Source organism: Protopterus annectens, chromosome 4.part0, assembly GCF_019279795.1.
Source record: "Protopterus annectens isolate FY-2018-M chromosome 4.part0, PAN1.0, whole genome shotgun sequence".
In the NCBI taxonomy this organism is placed as follows: domain Eukaryota; kingdom Metazoa; phylum Chordata; order Ceratodontiformes; family Protopteridae; genus Protopterus; species Protopterus annectens.
This window is the reverse complement of record NC_056733.1, coordinates 1,619,142,531-1,619,165,346: the sequence shown is the minus strand read 5'-3', so window position 1 is coordinate 1,619,165,346 and position 22,816 is coordinate 1,619,142,531. Positions and strand designations below refer to the sequence as shown.

The window sequence follows — 22,816 nt, the reverse complement described above, 5'->3', positions numbered from 1 at the left end:
AGTATACGTGTAGTACTATGGGTGAGTGTGTGCACTTAAGTGTTTTCCAGCCTTTTTTACATTGGTGAAAGTAAAAGGTCTTTTAGAGTTAGGCTGCAGGAACACATTTGTGACATCAGGAATAAAAGAGAAGAAAGTCCTATTGCTTGTCATTTTAATTCTCTGCATGGAGGAGTTTATACTGACTTAAGGGGTTGCATCTTGGAACAAATACAAGCTGCTAATATTATTTGTTTGAAAAACAGAGTACTATGTAAATAAACTGTTTTTATTTTAAAGTTGAAACTATGACACCTGTTGGCTTGAACCAAGAATGCAACTGGAAATATCGGTTGTGATGTGAGTTTTATTTGATTGATTAATTGTTTTATGAATGAATTGCTACTGCTATATAAGGTGTGTTGTTTTTTCATTGCTATTATCTCCTGGAAGGCTGATTACCGAGGCTATAAAGATTCAGTGTTTTTAATAAAAGAGGTACCTATACAGGTCTTTGTTGTTTATTCTTCTGTTCCTTTTGGTGCCTGGTGGTTTTGAAAATATTTTTTAGCTAATATTCAGAAGTCTAGAGGAGAGGTGCAGACCATCCCTGGTAAAGCAGCATTGTCTGTTGACCTTCTCCTTCCTTGATGACAAATATTGCACCCCCTTAGAATGACAACAGAAGCTAAGCCAATTATTGAAGTCTTTCATCTTTTGTTCGTATCGTGGTATCATCCTTGGAGAAGGTAAAATGCTGCTTAATGCTAGGCTAATACCAGCCTGGGACACATATTCCGAGAACTCCATGATGTCTCTCTTCATATAGTCTAGGGAGGTACGTCTCACATCATTTACACCCACATGGACTACGAGTCATACTTGTACTTATGGTCAAGTGACCCGAGTTAAAACCTTCTAGATCCTTAAGCCTCATAGAAAGGTTTAAAAAACAGATAATGTTATGTTGTCCGTGTCTTTGCCTTCGTTCTTACTGTTTGGGTTCGGAGCTGACCCACGGCTCTGACTCGGCTGTATACTGTAGCTCGAGAGCTTTTACTGGCTCGAGGCTAGCCCCTATCCCAGCCTGCCTAGCAGTAGTTACCCAGATCTCGTTTGCCGCTTGCAGTGTTGAGATTGCAGATACTGGCTCAGGCTAATTGTTTTCTCTTTATTATATTGTTTCAGAAAAATATTTTCTCTTATCTAACTTATCAGTAGTTGTCCTTCATTTTTCTACCTTTCCCTATTCCACCCGAATGACTTGCTTTGTTGTGAAGTAACCATTTCTCTCTGGCCCTTTCCCCTCTTTTAAACTCGTTTAACTTAGAGGTTTTTCTTCCTTTCTTAATATCTATTAAGTTTTAAGGAGTTGCTGTGTAAGTTAGAGGCTCTCCTTAGGTGGGGAGTTCGTTGTTTAAATTAGAGGCTCTCCCCCGTTCTCTTCTTTCCTATTAAAAAAAAAAAAAAAAGGATTTTTTTGTCCGTGTTTGCTAGTTTATTTTTTTCTGCTCCGATTTCGGAACCATCAAAAGAGAAGGACAAGTCACAAGCTAAGACGGACCCGACTTTCAGTTCCAACAAGACACACTCACTTATAGCTCCATCTGTTGTTTCGGAACAAGTAAGGTCTCATAAATGATCCAGGTCTCCTAACTTGGAACCGGTGCAGTCTGCTTCACAGTCTCCTTTATTACAATCTGTGGCAGGCAGTCACCGGTCTTCAACCCATTCCTCTCAGTCATCCAGGAGCCTCTCAGATGTTAATGTGGAGAGGGTGGTGGAGGCTTCTTAGGACACCAACATTAGCTAAAATACTTTTGGGCCCATCCCATACAGAAATGTTGCTGACAGCCCAACCAACACCAGTCTCTATTCCTCCTCCAACTCCTCTGAGCTTGGAGCCAGAGTGTATGGAAGTCATAGTGGTGGAACTGTCGGTTCCGGTAACCTCCTCCTGTCTTTCGGTTCTGACTATCGCTCTGATTTTTTTTGATACCCCCTTTTATCGAGGGATTTGGGAGCCGATGCTCCCTCATCGGCTCTGGTGGGGGAGCGGCATTGGACCTTTGTCCGACCCTACTCTCCCTCTTGGAGCTTCAGCGCAGGTCAGCTTGGCTCCGACATCAGCCACGGAGCCATCGCCCTCGGTTCGGAGGAGGTATCAGGCATTTTTGGAGCCGGGGACGCTTTTGGGTTGGGACCGCAATGCCTTTGAGGTGATTAGGAGCATGCTATCTGCTGAGACAGCTGCACCCTCGGCTCTATTGGCTCCTTTGCCTTCGGTGCCGTTGTCCACCTCGGAATCTCCCCCCTGCCCCAAGCGGAGGGGAGCCCATGCTCCAGGATGCCCCTTTGGGCAGTCCCACTTGTTCTGAAACCTCCCCTGAGCATCCCTTGGAGGAAGTCCCTCGGAAGAGGACTTGCAATAGGAAGCATGTGCACTCCCCTGAGTCCTTGACATTGGACAGACTTGGATGACTCAAAAGGATCCTCACAGTCCCCCTCTGAAGATGTCTCCTTTTCAAACATCTTAGAAATCCTTAGACAGAGGGGTGACTAGAAGACCCTTGCCCCTTCTGAAGACGAGTCAGTGTACCTGGATGCATTCGGTTCCCGACCCTCCACCTCTTGGGTATCTCCTCCTTTTGACCCACTATTGCATGTAGTGAGTCGGAAGGCTTGGAGCTCTCCAGACACGATGGAACCAGTTCCGCAGAGGACCAATGAATTCATTACAGCCCCTGAAGACAGAGTCTTCTTATCCAAAGCTGTTCCCATTGATGCTATGGTGGTGGCAGCAGCCACCAAGAAGGAATTAGCGGAAACTTTTTCATCTGTCCATCCGCCAAATAAAGAGCCTGGTATGATGGACAGATACAGAAAGTGTATTTTTTTTCAGCGACCTTTACACTCGGGTCTCTGAACTATTTGTTCATAGGTAGGTACTAGGCTATTGGCCCTAGGGGCTGTATAAGCCTAGCCATAATGATTCTCTGGCCTTCACCATCCACAAAAATTATTTTCCTGTGCCCCTGTCGAGCAGAGCCACAGAAGTGATCCCTGGGGTGAATTTCCTATTTCCCATCCAATTGTCAAGATTATTCTTAAAGAGGGCTAATGAGGTGCTCTGCTCGACATGAATGGGCAGTCTGTTTCAGAGTATGGAAAGTCTCTGGGACAGGAACCTATCCCTCAAGCATGTTTTGTTTATTGTGGCGACAAGGTTTAGGTCCCTGGAGCATGTGGCTCAGAGGGATTGGGTTTGACATGGCTTTGTTTGTTAAGCAGAGATCGCCTCTGAGTAGGCGATATGTGATGGAGTAGAGCTAGAGTTTTTTGAGACGGTCTGCATAGGGCATCTGTTTGAGGCCGATGATCCTCTTTGTGAGGTATTTCTGCAGCCTTTCCAGTTGTTGTAAATGTCTTTTGAGGTACATACCAAACGGGGCATTATACTCTATAATAGGTCTAATGAGGGATGAGTAGAGAGTAACAATGACCTCATTTTTCTGGATGAGAAACTTTTTTGTGATGAAGGATTTCCGGACTACTGTGACAATGTGGTTATCAAAGGAGAGACTACTGTCCACCTGTGTCGCAAGGTCTCTTACCACACTTCTGGTGTTAAGTGTACTACTGCTTATGTGGTAGTTCATGGACACAGGGTTTTTCCCAAAGGGAATGACTATGCATTTTTTGGCATTGAGCTTGAGGCCATGGCTTTTACACCAGGCATTTGTCTCAGAGAGGCCCTTTTGTAGAATGTCCACATCATTTGGGGATTCAATAATGGCTCCCAGTTTGCAGTCGTCTGCGAACTTTGTTAGCCATAGGCTATCTGTGTTGGCCTGAACTTCAGAGAAGTAGATACCAAACAGGAGGGGACCCAGGACTGAACCCCGTGGTACTCCACTTGTCACTGGTCTGGAGTTGGGTTTGGAGTCGGCTACTTTCACACTATGGGTTCTGTTAGTGAGCCAGTTGGCAACCCATTGTGTGACATAGGGATTTATGCCCAGTTTAGTGAGTTTATCTATGATTCCAGAGTGAGGGATGGTGTTGAAGGCCTTGGCGAGGTCTAGATAGGCTGTGTGAACCACCTTACCCTCGTTCACGGCTCTGGTGACTGCCTCAAACAAGTCAATCAGGTTTAAGAGACATGATCTACCTTTCACGAACCCAAGCTGGGTGAGGTCCACAGTTTGAAGGTTACCTATGTCTTTGCTTATAAGTTCCATGGTGATACGTTCCATGGCCTTGCAGATCAGGCTCGTCAGGCTAATGGGGCGGTAGTTCCTGGGGTCTGTGGTGGATCCCCCCTTGTGGAGTGGAACCATTCAGTAGGCACAAAGCCTGAAGTGAGGCTATGATTGAATATGGTACTTAGGTGGGGTGCCAGTTCGTTTTGCAGTTCATGCAGAACACAGACCGGAATGTTGTCTGGTCCCATGGGTGCTGTATTCTTGGATTTGGAGAGTGGGGGGTTTACCAGTGCAGCCTGATTGCTGGGACTTGGCATTCTTCCGGGATTGAGATGGGCCCTTTAGAGGGTAAGAGGGGGGTTGAAATTAGCACTGAACCTATCTGCCAGGATGTTGGCAATATCAGTTGTTTCTGTATATTTAGTGCCATTGTGCTGTAACTCAGAGCAGATCTGAGTGTCGCCATTGAAATTCTTGACATAATTTTAGAATGCCTTGTGGTTGTCTTTAGAATCTGTGGCAATTTTGTTTTTGTAACTAGCTTTGGAGGATTTTATGAGGGATCTCAGCTTCTTACTGTGGCTGACAAGGGTGTTTTTCCAAACATGGGATTTTACTCTTTTTTTGCAACAGTTTCTTCCTTCTGTTGTAGAGTTTGTTTATGGCAGGGGACCCCCAAATTGGCTTCCTTTTTTTTTTTTTTGAGGAGAGTGTCTTGGTTCTATTTGGGATGGTACAGTCCATGCAATCGTGTATGTGTGCATACAGTGCATTGGTGTAAGATTCATCAGTCGTACTTCTACTTTCCATCTGCATGGGCGTCGTGAAGTTTGCCACTTCGGTCTTAAGCATGAAGTTGGCTTTGGAGAAGTTTTTTTTACTGCAGTTACCCTAATGTGTGGTGGGGGCGGGATGTGGATGTCTAGGGTGATTAGCATATGATCGGATCTGACCTCTGGTGTGGAGCATCGGTCACCCATGTTGGTAATTGTGATGCCCCTGCACTGGCCCAGCAATCAAGAAGCCTCAATCCTCACCACTGACACCAGTGAGGGGCGTACATATGGGGAAAGGATAATAGATACACGCACAGTAAAGTACAATTTCTCTTAAGAGCACACAGAGATCACAGTCAGTCTGGGGCTGGTTGCTCCCTTTCTCTCCAGGTCCCCAATAAGACTCCCCACTGGCACAGCTGTAGGGTCCAGATCTCAGCCTAGTGGGCAAGCTAAAACCTCCAGCACCCTCTCTGTCCAGCCAGTGCTTCTTGTCCCTGACACACACACGCACACACACACTTTGAGATAAGAATTCACACAACCACACATACACTCCTGGGGAAGGCTGGCACAGGTTATCCAGCTGTGCCCCTTTTACCCAGACTATACAGTAGAAATCACTGCCACCACCCAGCTAATATTTATCAGCTACTCAAAGGCCCTTATGAAGGGTGTTCAACTATTACTGTTCAGTGTTATTATTCAAATGTTAAGTGCAACCAGACAGTCAGGACTATTTGGAGTGACTTGGTGCAGTATCACTATATACATGCAATGTACTCTTAAAACTTAAATTATCTCTACACAAAACAGCCACAGTTGAAATGTTTAAAAATATTTAATAATAAAAACACAAGACAGTACTTCTTACTACACAGTGCTAGTCAAGAGTTCAGAGATCACAGACAAATACTTAAAATAATACAGTAGCAAAAGTTCTGACATCACAGAAAAACAAACTAGTCTAATATTCCTATTTCCTAGCTATATCTGAGAGAAAACAGTTCTAAAAACCTACCTGCATCTAGACACAGGCAGAGATCTGGTGAGTTGGGTGTTCTCAAGACTAATGCTGTAATGCTCTCATTTATTTCTCTCCTTAAATTGATAACACAGTACCACTGATTAATTTCAGATTACATCATTTCTTTCTGGTTCTCAGGCTAACAAAACTCAGAGGTTAATGGCCCTTTTGATCTCAGAAAGCCAGAGCAATAAAAGAAATTATACATGTAAATTCTAGCCATTAACTCTGGCGTCAAAACAATAGGCAGAATTCCTTCATCTAGACATTTCAGCTCTGAGGTTTACATCAAAGAATTTCAAAATGCTTGACTTATCAGCTTTGTTACAGCAGAGTGCACTGTTACTTTTTTGCAGTTCCACATAAAACAGCATTCTTTTACCATTTAAGAGAACAAGCCTGTGGCTTATATTATTTACAAATGTGACAGCCTTTGTCTGTCTTCACACATCTCCCCCCTGGAGAACACAAGCTAGTTTTTCAAGTGACCCTTGAAAAACATTGCTTGAGAGGGTTAAGTCTATCTGAGTATACCTTACCCCATTCCCTGTCTTGAGAGCCCATCTGCATTGGCATTGCTAATCCCACTGCGGTGCTGCACTGACATATATGCTTGCATCTCTAGGCTCCATCTTAGCAACTTGGCATTTTGCTGGCCATTTCTGTGTGACCTTGTTAGGGGGTTGTGGTCTGTCACTACAGTGAATTTTCTTCCATACAGATAAGGCTGAAGTTTCTGCAGTGCCCACACTATGGCTAGACATTCCTTTTCTACAGTTGCATAACATTCCTCCTTGGGTTGGATTCTATGACTTAGGTAAACCACTGGATGCTCTTCTCCCTCTGAAGAAATTTTGCTAAGTACAGCCCCCATCCCATGGTTTGAAGCATCCACCTGCACAACAAATTATTTGCTGTAATCTGGACTGGCTAACACAGATGCTCCTCCCAAAGCTTCTTTATGCTTTTGGAATACCTGCTCACTTGCTGTGGTCCACACTACCTTATCTGGCCTGTTCTTGTTTGTCAGGTCTGTAAGGGGAGCAGCTATGGTACTATAACTGCGGGCAAACTTTCTGTAGTACCCTGCTGACCCTAAGAATGCCTTCACCTGCTTTTTGGTAACAGGTGCAGGCCATGCTTGAATGGCTTCTACTTTGGCAGGTTCTGTCCTGATCTTACCACTCCCCATTCTATGTCATAGGTAGGAGACCTCTGCCATACCCACCTGACATTTGCTGAGCTTAATGGTCAACCCTGCCCTCTGTAATCTGCCCAGCACCTTTCCGACATGTTGAAGGTGCTCTTGCCAAGAATGGCTGTAGATGGCAATATCATCTAGTTAAGCAAGGGCAAACCCTCCTGCTAGGATATGATCTACCAGCCTCTGGAAAGTCGCTGGGGCATTTGTCATCCCAAATGGCATCTTTGTGAACTCATACTAGCCAAAAGGAGTCACAAAGTCTGACTTCTGTCTAGCACTGGGAGTCAAGGGCACCTGCCAGTAACCCTTGGTAAGATCAGTAGTTGTAAGTTACTTAGTCCCACCCAGCTGCTCTAGGGCCTCATCTGTCCTAGGCATGGGGTAAGCATCTGACTCTGTGTGACTATTTAATGTCCTGTAGTCTACACAGAACCTGGTGCTGCCATGTTTCTTTGGCACCAGCAACACTGGGGAGGCCCAGGAACTGCTGGACACTTGAATTACCCCTAGTTCAAACATCTCTTGTATATCCTCCCTCAGAGTCTGTTTGACTGTCTCGGGCACCCAATAAGGGGCCTGCCTAATAGGCCTTTGTAGTCCGGTATCCACTTGGTGCTGCACCAGGTGGGTGCACCCTGGTTTTCCAGTGAACATGTCCTCAAACTCCTGTAACACTGCTCAGATTTCTCGAACCTGGGTAGGAGATAGCTGCTGGGACATCGCTACCCCTTCCACTGAGGTGTCACTCTGAGCCTCACTGAGGAGTCTCCCTCAGACTCCTCCTGTAATCCACTGCAAATGCTCATCACAAGGGCCTCCCTATCATGGTAAGGTATCATCATATTAACATGGTACAATTTGTGCCCCTGCCTAGCAGTTCCACCATGCAGTTAACATCACTTACCTTCCATACCACCTTGTAGGGTCCCTCTGAAGCTGCTTGCAGCTTGTTGTGTCTGACAGGAATGATAACCATTACCTGCTGCCCCACAGCATACTCTCTACCTTGAGCATTCCTGTCATACCACACCTTTTTCTATTGTTGGGCTTCTGACAGGTTCTCCTGGGCCAAGTCCATGAGTTCCCTGAGCCTTGTCCGGAGGTTTAGGAGATGTGCCACAACAGACTCCTTGTGAGGTTCACATTCACCTTACCACTCATTTCGAATTAAATCTAGAGGTCCCCTCACCCTATGCCCATACAGCAACTCAAAGGGTGAAAAACCTGTGAATTCCTGGGGAACCTCTCTGTAAGCAAACAACAGATGGGGCAAATCTTTTTCCCACTCCCTCTTAAACTGGTCTGCAAATGTCCTGAGCATGGACTTGATTGTAGAGTTTAACCTCTCAACCAGACCATTAGTCTGGGGATGGTGGGGGGTGGTCTTCATGTGCTTCACCCCACAGTACTTCCACAGACAAGCCAGCATGTCTGACATGAAATTGGCACCTCTGTCACTTGGGGTACGCAGAGGCCCCACAATACCCATGTCTACCCTCTGAAATGGCTCCTCAATCACAGGCAAAGACATCAAATGAGCTCATACCTTGTCTCCCGCCTTGCCTAACTTTTGGCACTGCTCACAGGTCCTGCAGTACCCTGTTACATCTCTGGAAATTCCAGGCCAATAGAAGTTCTGCATAATACGTCTCTTTGTACGTTTTATGCCTATATGACCTGCAAAGGGAATATCATGGGCTATGGCTAGAAGCACCAGATGGTAGGGTCTAGGCACTACCAACTGCTGTACCCTCTCACCTTCTAGCTCTCCCTCAGGGGTCCACTGTCTATACAGTAACCCTTTGTCCCAGTATACAGATTTCCCCCTTCCCTTGAGAATCAGGTGCCTCACTAGCTACCTGCCTCAGGCCTTGCAATGTAGGGTCTGAGAGTTGAGTCTGTCTCCACTTTCTCTCTTTGTAACCCTTCCCAGCTCCCCTTCCACAGGAAGTCTGGCATCCTTTGACAGTGGAGCCTCACTGTCAGCCTGGGTACTACTACTCACCTCTACCTTTGCAGTCACTCTGTCCAAGGGAACATCAGTACCCACAAACAGCTGTGGCTCACTTTCAGTCTCACTGCTACAGCATAGCTTCTTCCCTGAAATAACCACCTCACCAGTCTTGGCTGCAAGTATGCGGTCCGTCTGGGTCTCCCCCAGGCTACCAGACCCACATGCTTGTCTTCAAGCCTAACTGTGTAACCGCACAAGTTCATGGTACTGCACTATCAAAATCATTCCCTTTCAGGACATCTGCAGTGATATCCTCAAACACACCTACTTGCTGGCTTCCTTTTCCACCCTCCCAGTCAAGGTGAACCCTAGCCAAAGGTATTTGGAATGGGGTCCCTCCTAAAGCTCTGACTGGAGTAAACTGCCCAGGCAAGTAGTGCTCCTCTGTAACCATTGCAGGCTTTACAATGGTTATGTCAGAAGCTGTGTCTGTTTTAACAATGGCCTCTTTGCCATTCACTGTAATAGGATATAACCTATGTTGGTAGTTTGGTAGCCTTATTGTCCCAAGACAACCTACTATTGGCATTTTGTCTTTCCCACTTACTGGCTCTCTCACCTTTTGTTCCCCACCTTGCCTCCGTGGACATCTGTATATGCCATGTGGCCCCACTGATTGCATTCAAAACATTTAACCTTAGGTCCTGGACGTGTACCTGGACTGGTGGCTTCCCCTGCTACTGGCAGATTCTGTTGGGGCAGTCTGTGCTGCCCACTATGGGGTCCTTTAGATCCATGAGCAGTACTGGAAGCCCCTTTCCTGTGCAGGGATACCCTCCTTGCTAGGTATAGGTCTTCCTTCTTCCCCAACTCGTCTGAAGTAGCACATTGCCTGAGGACATGAGGATCTGGTTAGCAGACGGACAAAGTTCTAAGGGCTTGTTCCCTCACCAAAACGTCTGCCAGCCCTTCAACAGTGGTGACCTGACATCCACTCACCCACCTATGAAAATAATTGCTCAGTTCAGCAACATATTCACACACACACTTTCATCTGCCTTGCGTCTATAATCATGAAACTTTTTCCTATACTTTTCAGGTGTTAGCTTAAACAATTCTAACAAGCAGTTCTTAACCGTAGTATAATTAAAACAGTCAATGTCAGATATTTTAGACAACGCAGTTGCAGCTTTACCATGGAGTAAGGGGGGTCAGCAGTTGTACCCAGATCCTTTGGTCAGCATCATTCTGTTTACATACCCTCTCAAACATATGAATAAAACTATCAAATGTATCCTCCTTTTTAAGCTGCGGAAGAAATTTACTGACCTTTTGTGCCTCTGGGGTCCAGTTACTCCCTTCCCCATTACCTCTATGACACTGGCGCAGAGTCAGCATCTCCTTCTCATGCTGCCTCTGCCTCTCCTTTTCCTCAGCTTCCAGGCATAGCAGTTTCCCATTCTCCTCAGCCTGTAACCGTCACAGTTTCTCATTGTCCTCATTCTCTAGATGCCTCAGTCTCTCAGCTGCTTCTATTTCTGTTAGGTCTGAGTTACACAGCCAGGCGTCTCATTTGCTGTGGCTTAGTCACAGCACCCTGCTTTCAAGACTATACCTTAGTGCCACCCTGACCATTAAAACATTTTCTAGTCGGATGTTCCTAAGTAAGTCTTCTTTCTAAAACTTCTCATCATGAGTTTAATTTTATCTATCGATAAACAGCCCCAGAAATTCATCCAGCTGCACAAGTTTTAGCCACCTTTTTCAAGAATACATAACAAAACCAAACATGATCAGTGTCGCATGTCTCACATCAGGGACACTTTTAGGTTCATAGGTTCATAGGTTTATACTAGGCTATCTGCCCTAAGGCATTTATAAGCCTAGCCCAAATTTTTGTGGCTTACGCCACCCCTTATATGAAAAAATACTGTGCCCATTAGTTTGTTGTGCCTCTGTCCAGCAGTGACACAGAGATGATTCCCGGGATAAACCTACGATCTCCCATCCACAGGTCAAGATTTCTCTTGAACAGAGCCAGCGAGGTGCTCTGCCTCACATGGACCGGGATTTTATTCCACAGCATAGGGAGTCTCTGAGTGATAAATCTATCCCTCCAGCACATCCTATTTATATCCGTGCTAAGGTTTAAGTCGCTTGATCTAGTGGTTTTGGTGGATTTGGATTTTTTGAGGTGGAGCATGTCCATTAATTCCGGGTTGGACATGGCCTTGTATGTCAGGCACATGTCACCTCAGAGCAGACGGTATGCAACTGAATAGAGCTGGAGTTTCTTCAATCTGGCAGCATATGACAGATTTTGGAGTCCCTTTATCCTTTTGGTGAGGAACTTTTGGGGTCTCTCCAATTGCTGCAGATGTCGGGTGCAATACATCCCAAATGGGGCATTGTACTCGATCATTGGTCTGATAAGTGAAGAGTACAGGGGAACAATGACCTCACTAGATCTGGATGTGAATCCCTTCATGATCAGGTAGGCAATGTAGAAGGTCTTTCTAACCACTTTAGCAACGTAAGTGTCAAAAGAAAGGCCACTGTCAACCTGGGTCCCCAGGTCCCTGATAACCTCTTCTGTGCTTAGTGGATTGCCACTTATATGGTAGCTTGGGGTTACCTTGTTTTTCCCGAAGGGTATGACTATACATTTTTTGGCGTTTAACTTCAGGCCATGGCTCTGGCACCAGCTATCTGTTTCCGTGAGTCCCTTCTGAAGGATATCCGTGTCCGATGCACTTTCCACTATGGCGCCCAGTTTGCAGTCGTCTGCAAACTTTGTCAGCCAAAGTCCTCCCATGTTGGCCTGTACTTCTGAGAAGTAGATGCCGAACAATAGGGGGCCAAGGACCGAGCCCTGTGGGACACCGCTTGTGACCGGCTTGGAGTCTGACATAGCGCCAGCAACTCTAACCCTGTGGGTTCTGTCCTTAAGCCAGTTTGCAACCCATCTTGTGACATATGGGTTTACATTTAAGCTGGTAAGTTTTTCTACAATTCCAGAGTGGGGTATTGTGTCGAAGGCCTTTGCAAGGTCAAGGTAGGCTGTATGGACTGCCTTCCCTCATCAATGGCCTTGGTGACTGTTTCGAAGAAGTCGACCAAGTTCAAAAGGCATGATCTGCCCTTGACGAAGCCAAACTGGGTTGGGTCCAATGTCTGCAAGTCCCCTATATCTTTGTTTATGAGCTCCATTATGATCCTCTCCATAGCTTTGCAGACTAGACTTGTTAAGCTTATGGGGCGGTAATTACCAGGGTCCGTAGAGGCACCGCCTTTGTGGAGTGGGACCACAGTTGCCGTGACGCCACTCCTTGGGCACGTATCCTGTGGTAAGGCTGAGATTAAACAGCTGCCTTATGTGCGGGTTTAATTCCTCATTTAGCTCATGTAGCACACAGCCGGGGACACCATCCGGTCCCATTGATGCTGTGTTTTAGCTTTAGAGAGAGCAGCTTTCACCTGCGCATTTGAGATGTCTGGGAGGCTACACTCTGCTGGGATAGTTATCTCTCCTTTAGGGAGAGGGGTGAAGTTTGCATTGAACCTGTCTGCCAGTATGTTGGCAATGTCTGTGGGTTCAGTGATTTTGTATCATTTTGGACTAATTCTGAGCATATCTGAGAGTTTCCACCCAGGTTCCTAACATAGCTGAAAAAGGCCTTATGATTGTCCTTTGAATCCATGGCAATTTTTCTCTCAAAATTGGCCTTAGTTGATTTTATGAGTGCTCATATTTTTTACTAATAATGATCAGGGTGACTTCCCTTTTATGGATTTTGTTCTATCATGTAATAGCTTTCTGCTCTTATTGTAAAGTTTGTTAATGGCTGGGGTCCACCAGACTGGACGTTTGCCCTTTGTGGAAAGAGTCTTGGTTTTATTTGGGATTGCCTGATCCATGCAGTCCTGGAGGTGTTCATAGAAGGCATTTGTAAGGGCTTCCGCAGCTTGGGTTGTGGTTTCCACTGGCTCAGGGGCCTTGAAGGATACCACACCAGTCTTGAGTAGTGTGAAGTTTGCTTTAGAGAAGTTCTTCACTGTGGTCTTTTTGTTTGGGGTGGGCGGGATGTGGATTTCCAGTGAGATTAGTTTATGATCAGATCTCACCAATGAGGGATATACTTCTGGTGTGGAGCATTTTGTCCCCATGTTTGTGATAGTGAGATCTAGTATATTTTCTCCTCTCGTGGGAACAGTGACTAGCTGTTCCATGGCATTTGAATTTATGAACTCCAGGAACCGTTGGGCTAGAAAGTTAGGGCTTGAGTAATGTTCCCAGTCTATATTCGGGTAGTTGAAGTCACCCAATATGATGGTGTTTGGAGATACATTTATACCCTCCAGTGTCATCAGGAAGGCTGTGTGGGGTTGCTGAGTTTGAGAGGGTGGCCTGTAGCATGCTACAATTTGTAGAGCAGTTTTGCCTATGGTTAGTTGCACCTGGATGGTTTCCGAAGCTTCGTGCATTGCCACCAACCTGGAGGTGTGGGTATCCTTTATGAATATGGATACACCCCCTCCTTTTGTGGTGTGGTTAAATGTTGACACTGTTTATTTAGAAAGTAGATAGCAAACTGTTTTGATAAGTAATATTAACTCATGCATCTGGCGTTATTGTAACTCACAGCTGTGCCACAAAGTCACAGATTTCATGACGAATGAAGCATAGTTCCAGAATAGGAACAGGGACATCTCACCTTCAAAACCATCAACAGCTGGAATGTATGTCCAGTTACGTTTTAGTAATAAGTCCTAGTCAATATCTCAGGGAGTGTTATTTTTTGCATACCTTAGAAAAGGGGCATAACCAAGATTTTTGAATTTGTTCACCATCTTCCCATGATGTTGCCACTCCTTACCCCAGACAGTTAATATTGTGAATAGTGTACCTCTTCAATATTGAAGTAATAAAAATAAGCAGCTTGAGCACAAATAAATAAAAAATAAAAAAAGGCCAACTAGGCATCCTGAAAATAAAGCCATTAAACAAAATATATCACTTAATAATATAAAATAAGTGTAAGCATGGCAGTTCTTTATTTTAAATTTTAAATTCTATTATGTCTTTTTCATGCAAAGTAAAAAAAAAAAAAAAAAAAAAAATTCCCGAGTAATGTAGGTCTGGCTATATTCTACTGCTTTTGGTTTCATAGAAAGCAACATTTCTCTCTTAGGATAATAAATGGCATAGAAACAGTGATCAGCCATTGATCATTTTTCTTCACCCTAGATATTCTGAAATGTCTGTTCTGAGTTCAGTAGCATTAGTCTAAACGACAAGTACAGTAGCTAGACCTATCCATTCTTCCATTTATGTGAGGCACACAGACCTATAAACCGCAATGCTAGAAAAGTCTGTTATAAGAGCCTATAAAGTTGACTGAAGGAAGATCAGGCTGCTGTAAGATTATTTTTCCTCAAAGATTTAATAGAACTGTTCAGTTTATTTTGTATAACTGATGAACTAGTACAGAAGTTCCATATGTAGTGGCTTATTTTATAATTTTCATTTTTTTTATTTGGCTATTACTTGGGGAATTTCATCCAACATCGTGCTGAATAGGGTATGGTTAAGCATAAGAAGACTACACTAATTACTGTCTTGTAACTCCTGTTATTATATACCAATGCATTTTATCTTTTCATTCTTAATGCGCCAATCATTCTGTATTTTCTTAAACAGACACTTTGTGAACAGCTAAGGAAAGAAAATGAAGACCTTCGAAAGAAACTGGAGTCTGATATTGAGCAGAGAAATCTTGTAGTTGAAAAACTCAGGTAATACTCATCAGCTTTGAATATTGGGTGAGAAAGTGTTAATAAGCACATCTGAAGTCCATAGTAAAACATTATTTTTCTGGGGAGTTTATTTTTTATAGCCACATATATTTAAACTTCAGTGCTAGTACACAAGGCAGTTGTTCGTTTTCTTCATGTGTCGTATTTGTTCTAGATACCAAGTAAGCACACAATATAAATTTACTAGAAAACTTGCCAGCTTTCATCCCAATATGAACAAGATGGGAGATAATGGTGTGCAATGAGAAGAAAAAAAAACAGTATTATCATAATGTAGAATGCTAAAATTAGGAACATCGGTAAAACTTATTCTAAGTGGAAAAGACGCTGTTTTACAACAGGAAGTAGAAGCAAAGTACACGTGAACAAATGTGATGGTGAAGAGGAACTACAATGCAAGAAGGAAATGCAATGTAAAAACTAAATGATGTACAAAGAACCAGTTAGCACAGTGGTTAAGGTATTCGCCTCCATTGCACAAGGTACAGGGTTTTATCTTGGCCTCTGGATGCCTGTTTGGAGTTTGCATGTTCTCCCTGTGCTTCTGAGAGGTTATTCCCACATCTGAAAAACATGCTGAGTGTTTCTATCTGAAACTCACCCATGAACCGATGATCTGGAAATTGACTGGAGAGAAAGTACAACAAATTACTCAGGAAAATAATTTTCTTAGATGACGAAAGCCAGGGAACCTTTTTGGCTAGGCTTATATAGGCCCTAAGGCCGATAGCCTAGTACCTACCTATGAACCTAAGGATTCTAGTACCCCAATACAAGAAGATGAGGAAATAGGTCTAGTTGAAGAAGAATGGCAGTGCCTCAAAACAGCATGTGTGAGGACTACAGAACTACAGCTATAGAAATAAGGTACATAAGGAAAGCAGACTGTGGAAGTCCAAGAAATTGTCAAAAGAAGCAAGGAGTGCAGGACAAAATGGGACATAGAAAAAGAGGGAGGTTGGCATAATGGTTAAGATATTTGCCTTACAGACACAGGGTGCAGGGTTTGAGTCTCACATGGGTTAATTGGCTAGGCTTAAAATGGCCCATGAGAGCAGTTAGACTAGTACTAATCTGTGATCCAGAAAGAAGTGGTAGTAAGGAATTGACAAAATAAAGAAATCACAGGACTCCTTTGAAGAAAAAATGAACTCAGAATAAATGTGAGCCTGGATGTTGTCACCTGTTCTGTAAAGACAATTATGGAAGCATTCCTTATCTGTGTTAGGAATTTCAGAAGTAACACCTACTGATACACACAGCTGATCTTAACCCAGGGGACTTGCTGACTAATTTAGTTCCAGTTTCTCTTTGGTCTCACCTACATCCTTTCCCTTTTACTACTTTACCCCAGCTTTCTCCTGAAACAACATCTGAAAAGATAGAAATGTCCTCTTTGAAACCAAAAACAATAGCTTTCTGGGTCCAGACAGCGGATCTACTTCTAATAATCAAAAGCCGACTTATCTGAAGACAACTTCAGCGAGATGAGAACACCAAACCGTTACTTTATTGAACAATCTGAACAATCACACTACTAGTTTTTAACAGGTTAAGTTTGCACTTGGCCAACATGGGGAAATTTGCCCTTTTCCCCCACTGTAGTGCAGTCCTGGAGTTGGTATATTTAGTTAGGGGGGTGGGGGGGCCTAGCCCTCCATCTGGGTGGGTTTGACACATTGCAGTGTGTTTCCTCGTTCCATGTTGGCCAAGTGCATACTTACCCTGTTAAAAACTTTGGTAATGTGATGGTTCGATAAAGTAACTGTTCGGTGACCTTGTCTATGTGAAGTCATCTTCATGTAAGTCAGCTTTTGTTTATTAGAAGTAGATCCCAGATGTCGTATTAGGGTTGTCTTCTAGTCAGTCCTAAATGCATCCATACTTTTTTGTAAACCTGTCCAGTTAACTCTCCGCCAGCTACATGTCTAAAGATTGGAGAATGACAGTAGTGGTACACCCTTACAAAAAGGTAACCCTGCCACTGACCCTGGAAACTGTAAACCATTTAGTTTCACCAGCATTATTTGTGAAGTAATGGAATATATCACCATGGAACTTGAAAATAAAATATGTAAGCAGCCTATAGTCTCTTGAACCTAATCAATTTGATGTATAAAAGGCATGTCATTTATTAAATCTGGTGAACTTTTTTGAGGAGGTAATTGAACCACTGCACTCTGCATACCTGAACTTGACTGGAGGTCTTCAGTACTATCCCACATTCTGGTATTATTGATAAGATTACCCACTTTATTTAACCCTTTTGTAATCTGCTTTAACATCTATTTGTTTCATAGACTGTACTTATACAGTCAGGGTTAGTGGAACACTTCTAAAAAGCTGGTTATTAGTGGTGCATCAGAGAGCCCACTCTCTGTAGCATGTTCAAGGAGGTCAGGGGTCTCTGGCTTACCATGTCTGCAGATAAGTACTAAGTTGATGCAATCACTAACTCTTCAGCAGATACCCATGTCCTACAAGAGAGAATCCTGCTTACTAATGTACTAATTCCTGGTGTCAAGACCATAAATTCAAGCTAAAAAACAGTATTGTTCTATTTAGGAAACATGAATGCTACTCCTGTCAAAAACATAGAGGTTACCCCTCTCAGTCTCACACTGTGTTTAGATACTTTGGTCCATTTGTGAGACGGAACCATGGCCTTAAGCTCAATGTCCAAAAATGTGTCTTCATCCCCTTTGGGAAAAACCCAGTTCCCTTAAATTACCACATTGATGGTAGTCCACTGAACAAAGAAGGTATTGTAAGAGATCTGGGAACACAGGTTGACAGCAACCTCTCTTTTGACCACCACATTGCCACTGTGGTCAGAAAGTCCTTCTATGTGGCACATCTCATTACTAAGGGTTTTGCATCCAGGAAGAAAGAGGTCATTGTCTCCCTCTACTCTTCCCTCATTAGGTCAATCATCGAGTACAATGCCCATTTGGCATGTACCTCACTAGACACCTGCAACAACTGGAGAGGCCGCAAAAGTACCTCACAAAGAGGATCCTAGGCCTTAAACACTTGTCCTATATGGACAGACTAAAAAAACTCCAACTATTCTGTCTCATATCGCCTACTTAGAGGCGATCTCTGCTTCACTTACAAAGCCATGTCTGACCCAGCTCTGTTAGAAATGCTACATCTAACGAAATCCCAGTCACTCCGCACCACACGCTCCAGAGACCTCAACCCCATTACCACAATCAACAGAACATGCTGGAGGGACAGGTTCATAACCCAGAGACTGCCCATGCTATGGAATAGACTTCCCATACATGTCAAGCAGAGCACCTCACTGGCCCTCTTCAAGAGAAATCTTGATGAGTGGATAGGAAATAGAAAATTCACCCTGGGGATCACACCAGTGGCTCTACTCGACAAAGGCACTAGGAACTAAGGTTGATTGGCACAATGCCAGGGTAATCCTATGTGCTAGGCTTGTAAAGGCTCCAGGACCTTTAGCTTAGTACACACCTATGAATCGATGAACTGTCCTTTAACCACCATGTGTTGGAAATTCTACTATCTAGTCTAACTGATCACTAAAGGTGTATCCTTCATATCCAAACAAGTTGTTGTCCACTTTTACTACTTCCTCATCTGACCATTTATGGACTATAATACAGCCTTCAGCATGTACCTGTCCAAACGTATTGTACAACCTGAGAATCTTCAAAGATACCTGACCAAAATAGTCTCTGATATGAGCTCCCTGAGCTACACAGAACATCTAAAAAGCTCTAGCACTGTAATCTATCTGCTGTAGACTCTTAAGTAGTGACCTGTATTTGGCCTGCAAGGCAATAAATGATCCAGTCCTGTTAGACCTTTTACTTGTTCAAAACAGATAATGCCACAATAGCCACTGTAAGGAACAAATCTTGCACTGAAAATGTAACAGTATTTGTTGGCAGGATAGGTATTTCTGGCAAAGGATCCTCTGTATATGGAACATGCTTCCATTCCATGTCAAAGTAGTTCCTTAACTGCTTAAAGCTAACTTTGACAGGAGAATGGGATTTGGAAATGCATCACAGAGCTGTGCAGGCCATTAAAGACAGGGGAAGCAAGTAGTGGGAACTGGAGAAGTTAGACTTGTATAGGTCTACTGGACCAGTTCTCACAAACTGGTTTTGCTACTGAAACTTCATCTATGTGATTTTTAGAATACATTAGCTTAATAAAATCCATTTTTGGACTTTATTTTGAGTGTTGCATTTAGTTTATGAATATTAATTTTGTATCCCATGCACCAGTGTGGAAACATTTACACTGTCTACATTTTTGTATGTCTATCCCTTACGCATAGGTGAACTAGGCAGCCACCTATCCTATACCTCTTTTGCTTTTGCCTTTTTTTTTATATTTTCTAATTAAAGAAATGCACATGATTCTTAACTAGAAAATATAAATAATGGGCAGAAAAGCACCCCAAGCCTATGTCTCTCAACTATACCACTTTTGGCAGTAAGTGCTGATTTCTTGCCTTGTTTGACAGGCTGTGTGAAAATATCTGTCAGCTCCTTTAAAAGCCAAATGAATCTGCTGCTTTCTTCTTTCATGGGGCATGAAGTATTGGAAGGTGTCAAAGGGCAGGACTAGCTAATGAAGAGAGGAAGAGAGCCTTGAGACTAAATGAGAGAGTGCACTCAGAAGAAGTAATGGTTCAGAGAAAAAGGAAGATGGTGCCAATGTCATCATTCTTGTTGTGTAGGATTCAGTTTAAAGGAAAAAAAACAGTCAGCATCTTCAGGGCTATGGTGTAGCACCATAGGGGTGATATAAAGGCAGTTAAATAACACAAGCCAGTGGCTATGTATTTTGTAGTTCTTGAGGTAAGCAAAATCATGTCTCGAGTATAGATATTTTTAGGAAGATAGAGTAGGGTGTTTATTTTATTTTATTTTGGATGTTGGATGAGTAGTTTTCAAGCAAAACTGTCCATAGTGGCTACCTTTGCTATAGACAAACAAGGGAGAGTGCTCCCAGTTAGGCTAGGGTCTGCTACCCCAAATGTGAATTACTTCTGCAGCTTGCTTCAGTGCTGGATATCTGTGCTGCTGCTCATTGGGCAACATTGTGTGTGTGCGTGTGTGTGTGTGTGTGTGTGTGTGTGTGTGTGTGTGTGTGTGTGTGTGTGTGTGTGTGTGACAAAGGCCCATGAAAAATAGGTACAAATCTGTATGCTGATTAACATAAAATTAGCATACATACTTATGTAACCACGCCTACTCCAATGGGATTGTGGTATACCAACTTTCAAACGCAACCTGAAGAACAGACAACTACAATATGGCCCCAGAGTCCACCGCGGTCATTCCAGTGTCCCATAGTTGCCTATTTTTCACCCCATTTATCATAAACACTGTAATGTGCATAACTGCTTTACTTCTACAATGATTATTTGGATTTCATTTAAAACTTTTATTTTACATTTTATAGCTCAAACAATAATAGTCATCTGCTAAATAAAGCAATACAGTCTCACAATGAAAATAGACTTAGCATTAAAACTTCTCTGCCCTTGAAACTCACATTCATTGAAACAGCTTTTAAACCCACATTCAAAGAAAATGCATTTGGCCAGTGGTGGATAAAGATTACCTTTAGGCTGTTTTCAAATCATAGGCCCCTTGCACACGAAACATACATGTGTTCTTTGATGCACCTTCCTGACTGTATTAAATTATATTCATTGTATAATACAGCACACTTTTTTAGAGCATGTTTTAAATGTATTGTTTTTGAACAGTTTTCCGGTAAGCAATTAAACAAAATGCATAAACCAGTAATGACAAAATTGCCCAATGCAGAACATTTCCATCATAAAAATATACTCAAACTTCTACAAGCCAACAGTAAATATGCACACAGTGGCAATCTCTGAAGTAAAAGTCATCTAAATAATTCCACATTAAAGAGATATGTAACTAATGAAGAGGTTGCTCCATCTGCATTTCTAGTGCCTGTTTTATTTCATCAATCCAGATAACTAACAAGCAACAAAAGCCAAAACTGCAACAAAAAATTAATACATAAAAAGGTTAATATGTGAAATTTAAAACAGTGGATTTAATTACCTAAATGTCACAAAGAAATGGGTTTACTGAACTACAGGAAAGATGAACCTTATGCACAGGAATGAAAACATACCAAACCACACATAAAACACTTCAGTTTACTACTACAACACCAGTTTACTACTGCAGATATTCTGAGTAGAAATATTTTGAGCCAACAAATAAATGTATACAAAATTTACAAAACAAGCCTAAGGTCCAACCCATGAACAATGGAAACCAAGCTGCAAAAGCAAAAATGACTTTGCTTCCTTCAAGTATGACACCACGTTTCTGAAAAGGACGCTACTAGTAAGTGCAACAGAGTTAAGCCACAAGCAACAGTAACCTTGAGTGATGAGGTCAAAAGATCATCAGAATCAAGTACTTTTCAGTCAGCGTCAATAAACAAGGTGTCAGAATAATGAGACAAAGTAGATCATTTGACCATTACTGTGCAAAATTCATCTATGAAGATTTCCCAACAGTTAAACATGATGGAGAGAATGGCCCATGTTTGCTATTCATTGGAAACCTCTGTCTCTCTCTCTCTCGCTCATATATGGGCTACCATGAACATGAACTATGAACAAATAATATGAAGCCCATTCCAACTGCAACCATTAAAAGGAAAGTTAACGCTCTGCATAAAAAAACTTCTCTCTCACTTCTCACTATACCATTAGCCAAAGCCTCTGGCTGCTGTGATGTAGATCCCTTAATACTTCTTCACACAAAAAACAGTAAAGTCACTCAGGGTTTGCTTGGAATGTACTGTACTTCCTGAAGTGTATATAAAATTATTTTGTTTATCTATTATCATATTGTATTATTTTTAAACATTTTTTATTTTGTCATGTTTTTTATCTATATATTACATGTGCCAGCTGCTTTAAAGGTCATCCATTATTAAATAGAGTATCTCACACAGCCCTGTTACCATAAAGTATGAAATATAATTAATTAGTGTAAATTCAAAATGTATAGTAAATGTCACAACAAATATCTAATATCTTAACAGAAGAAATATTGGTCTGATCAACTTCTGTGACAGAGTCACATGCAGCCCATTGTCTTCTGTATGTACTTTATAAATCCTATCTACATTCTTAAAACATAAAGTAGTACTTATGGAATATGATGAAATAGCTTCCTTAACATTTTCAAAATGTCAAGAAACAGAAATAGCACATGAAAGTCGAAAGTGAAACGGGACAACATAAATAAAATTAAATTTTTTTAAGCCTTACAACAGAGCCATAAAATGCTTTGGTGTTCAGTCTGATGCGAGCTGAAGGCTGCGCGACATCATGCATGTTGAAAAACAAACCAAAGGCCGCACAACATCGTGCATGTTCAAAAACAACAAACAAGACAATTTGCAGAACCCTGAAATATATGACTGCTCTTGCTCCTTGCACTGCATACTTTTAATAATATTAATCTATTCATCTTTAAAGTTTAGCAGAAAACTTACAAGAATTGTGTACTATGGCAAAACTACATAAAAAAAATATAAAATAAATTTACGCGAAGAGAGATCTCTACAGGCGTGCACACACACACCTTAAATAAAACACGGACGGACCCACTCTGCAGACCAGTCACGGACCTACACAGAACTGCGAGCTGCTGCCAATAACTCTGCTTAAGTAAAACCCACTCTGCAGTCTCTGCTTAAATAAAACACACATACTGGAGCCACTCTACTTAAATAATAAATGAAACACAGAACTGTGAGATGCTGCCAATTAATTGGAAAGCCACGCAAAATCATGCACGT

The 22,816-nt window shown here is 42.6% G+C and overlaps 1 protein-coding gene across 2 annotated transcripts in view; it reads left to right on the top strand.

Moving 5' to 3' along the window:
- The window catches only part of TNIP1 (TNFAIP3 interacting protein 1), a 739,301-nt gene that overhangs the window by 354,675 nt on the left and 361,810 nt on the right, over positions 1-22,816 (top strand). For both annotated transcript variants that reach the window (XM_044069404.1, XM_044069403.1), the window contains exon 7: positions 14,847-14,941. In XM_044069404.1, the coding sequence (XP_043925339.1) occupies positions 14,847-14,941 (95 nt within the window). The remainder of the gene's footprint in view (positions 1-14,846; positions 14,942-22,816) is intronic.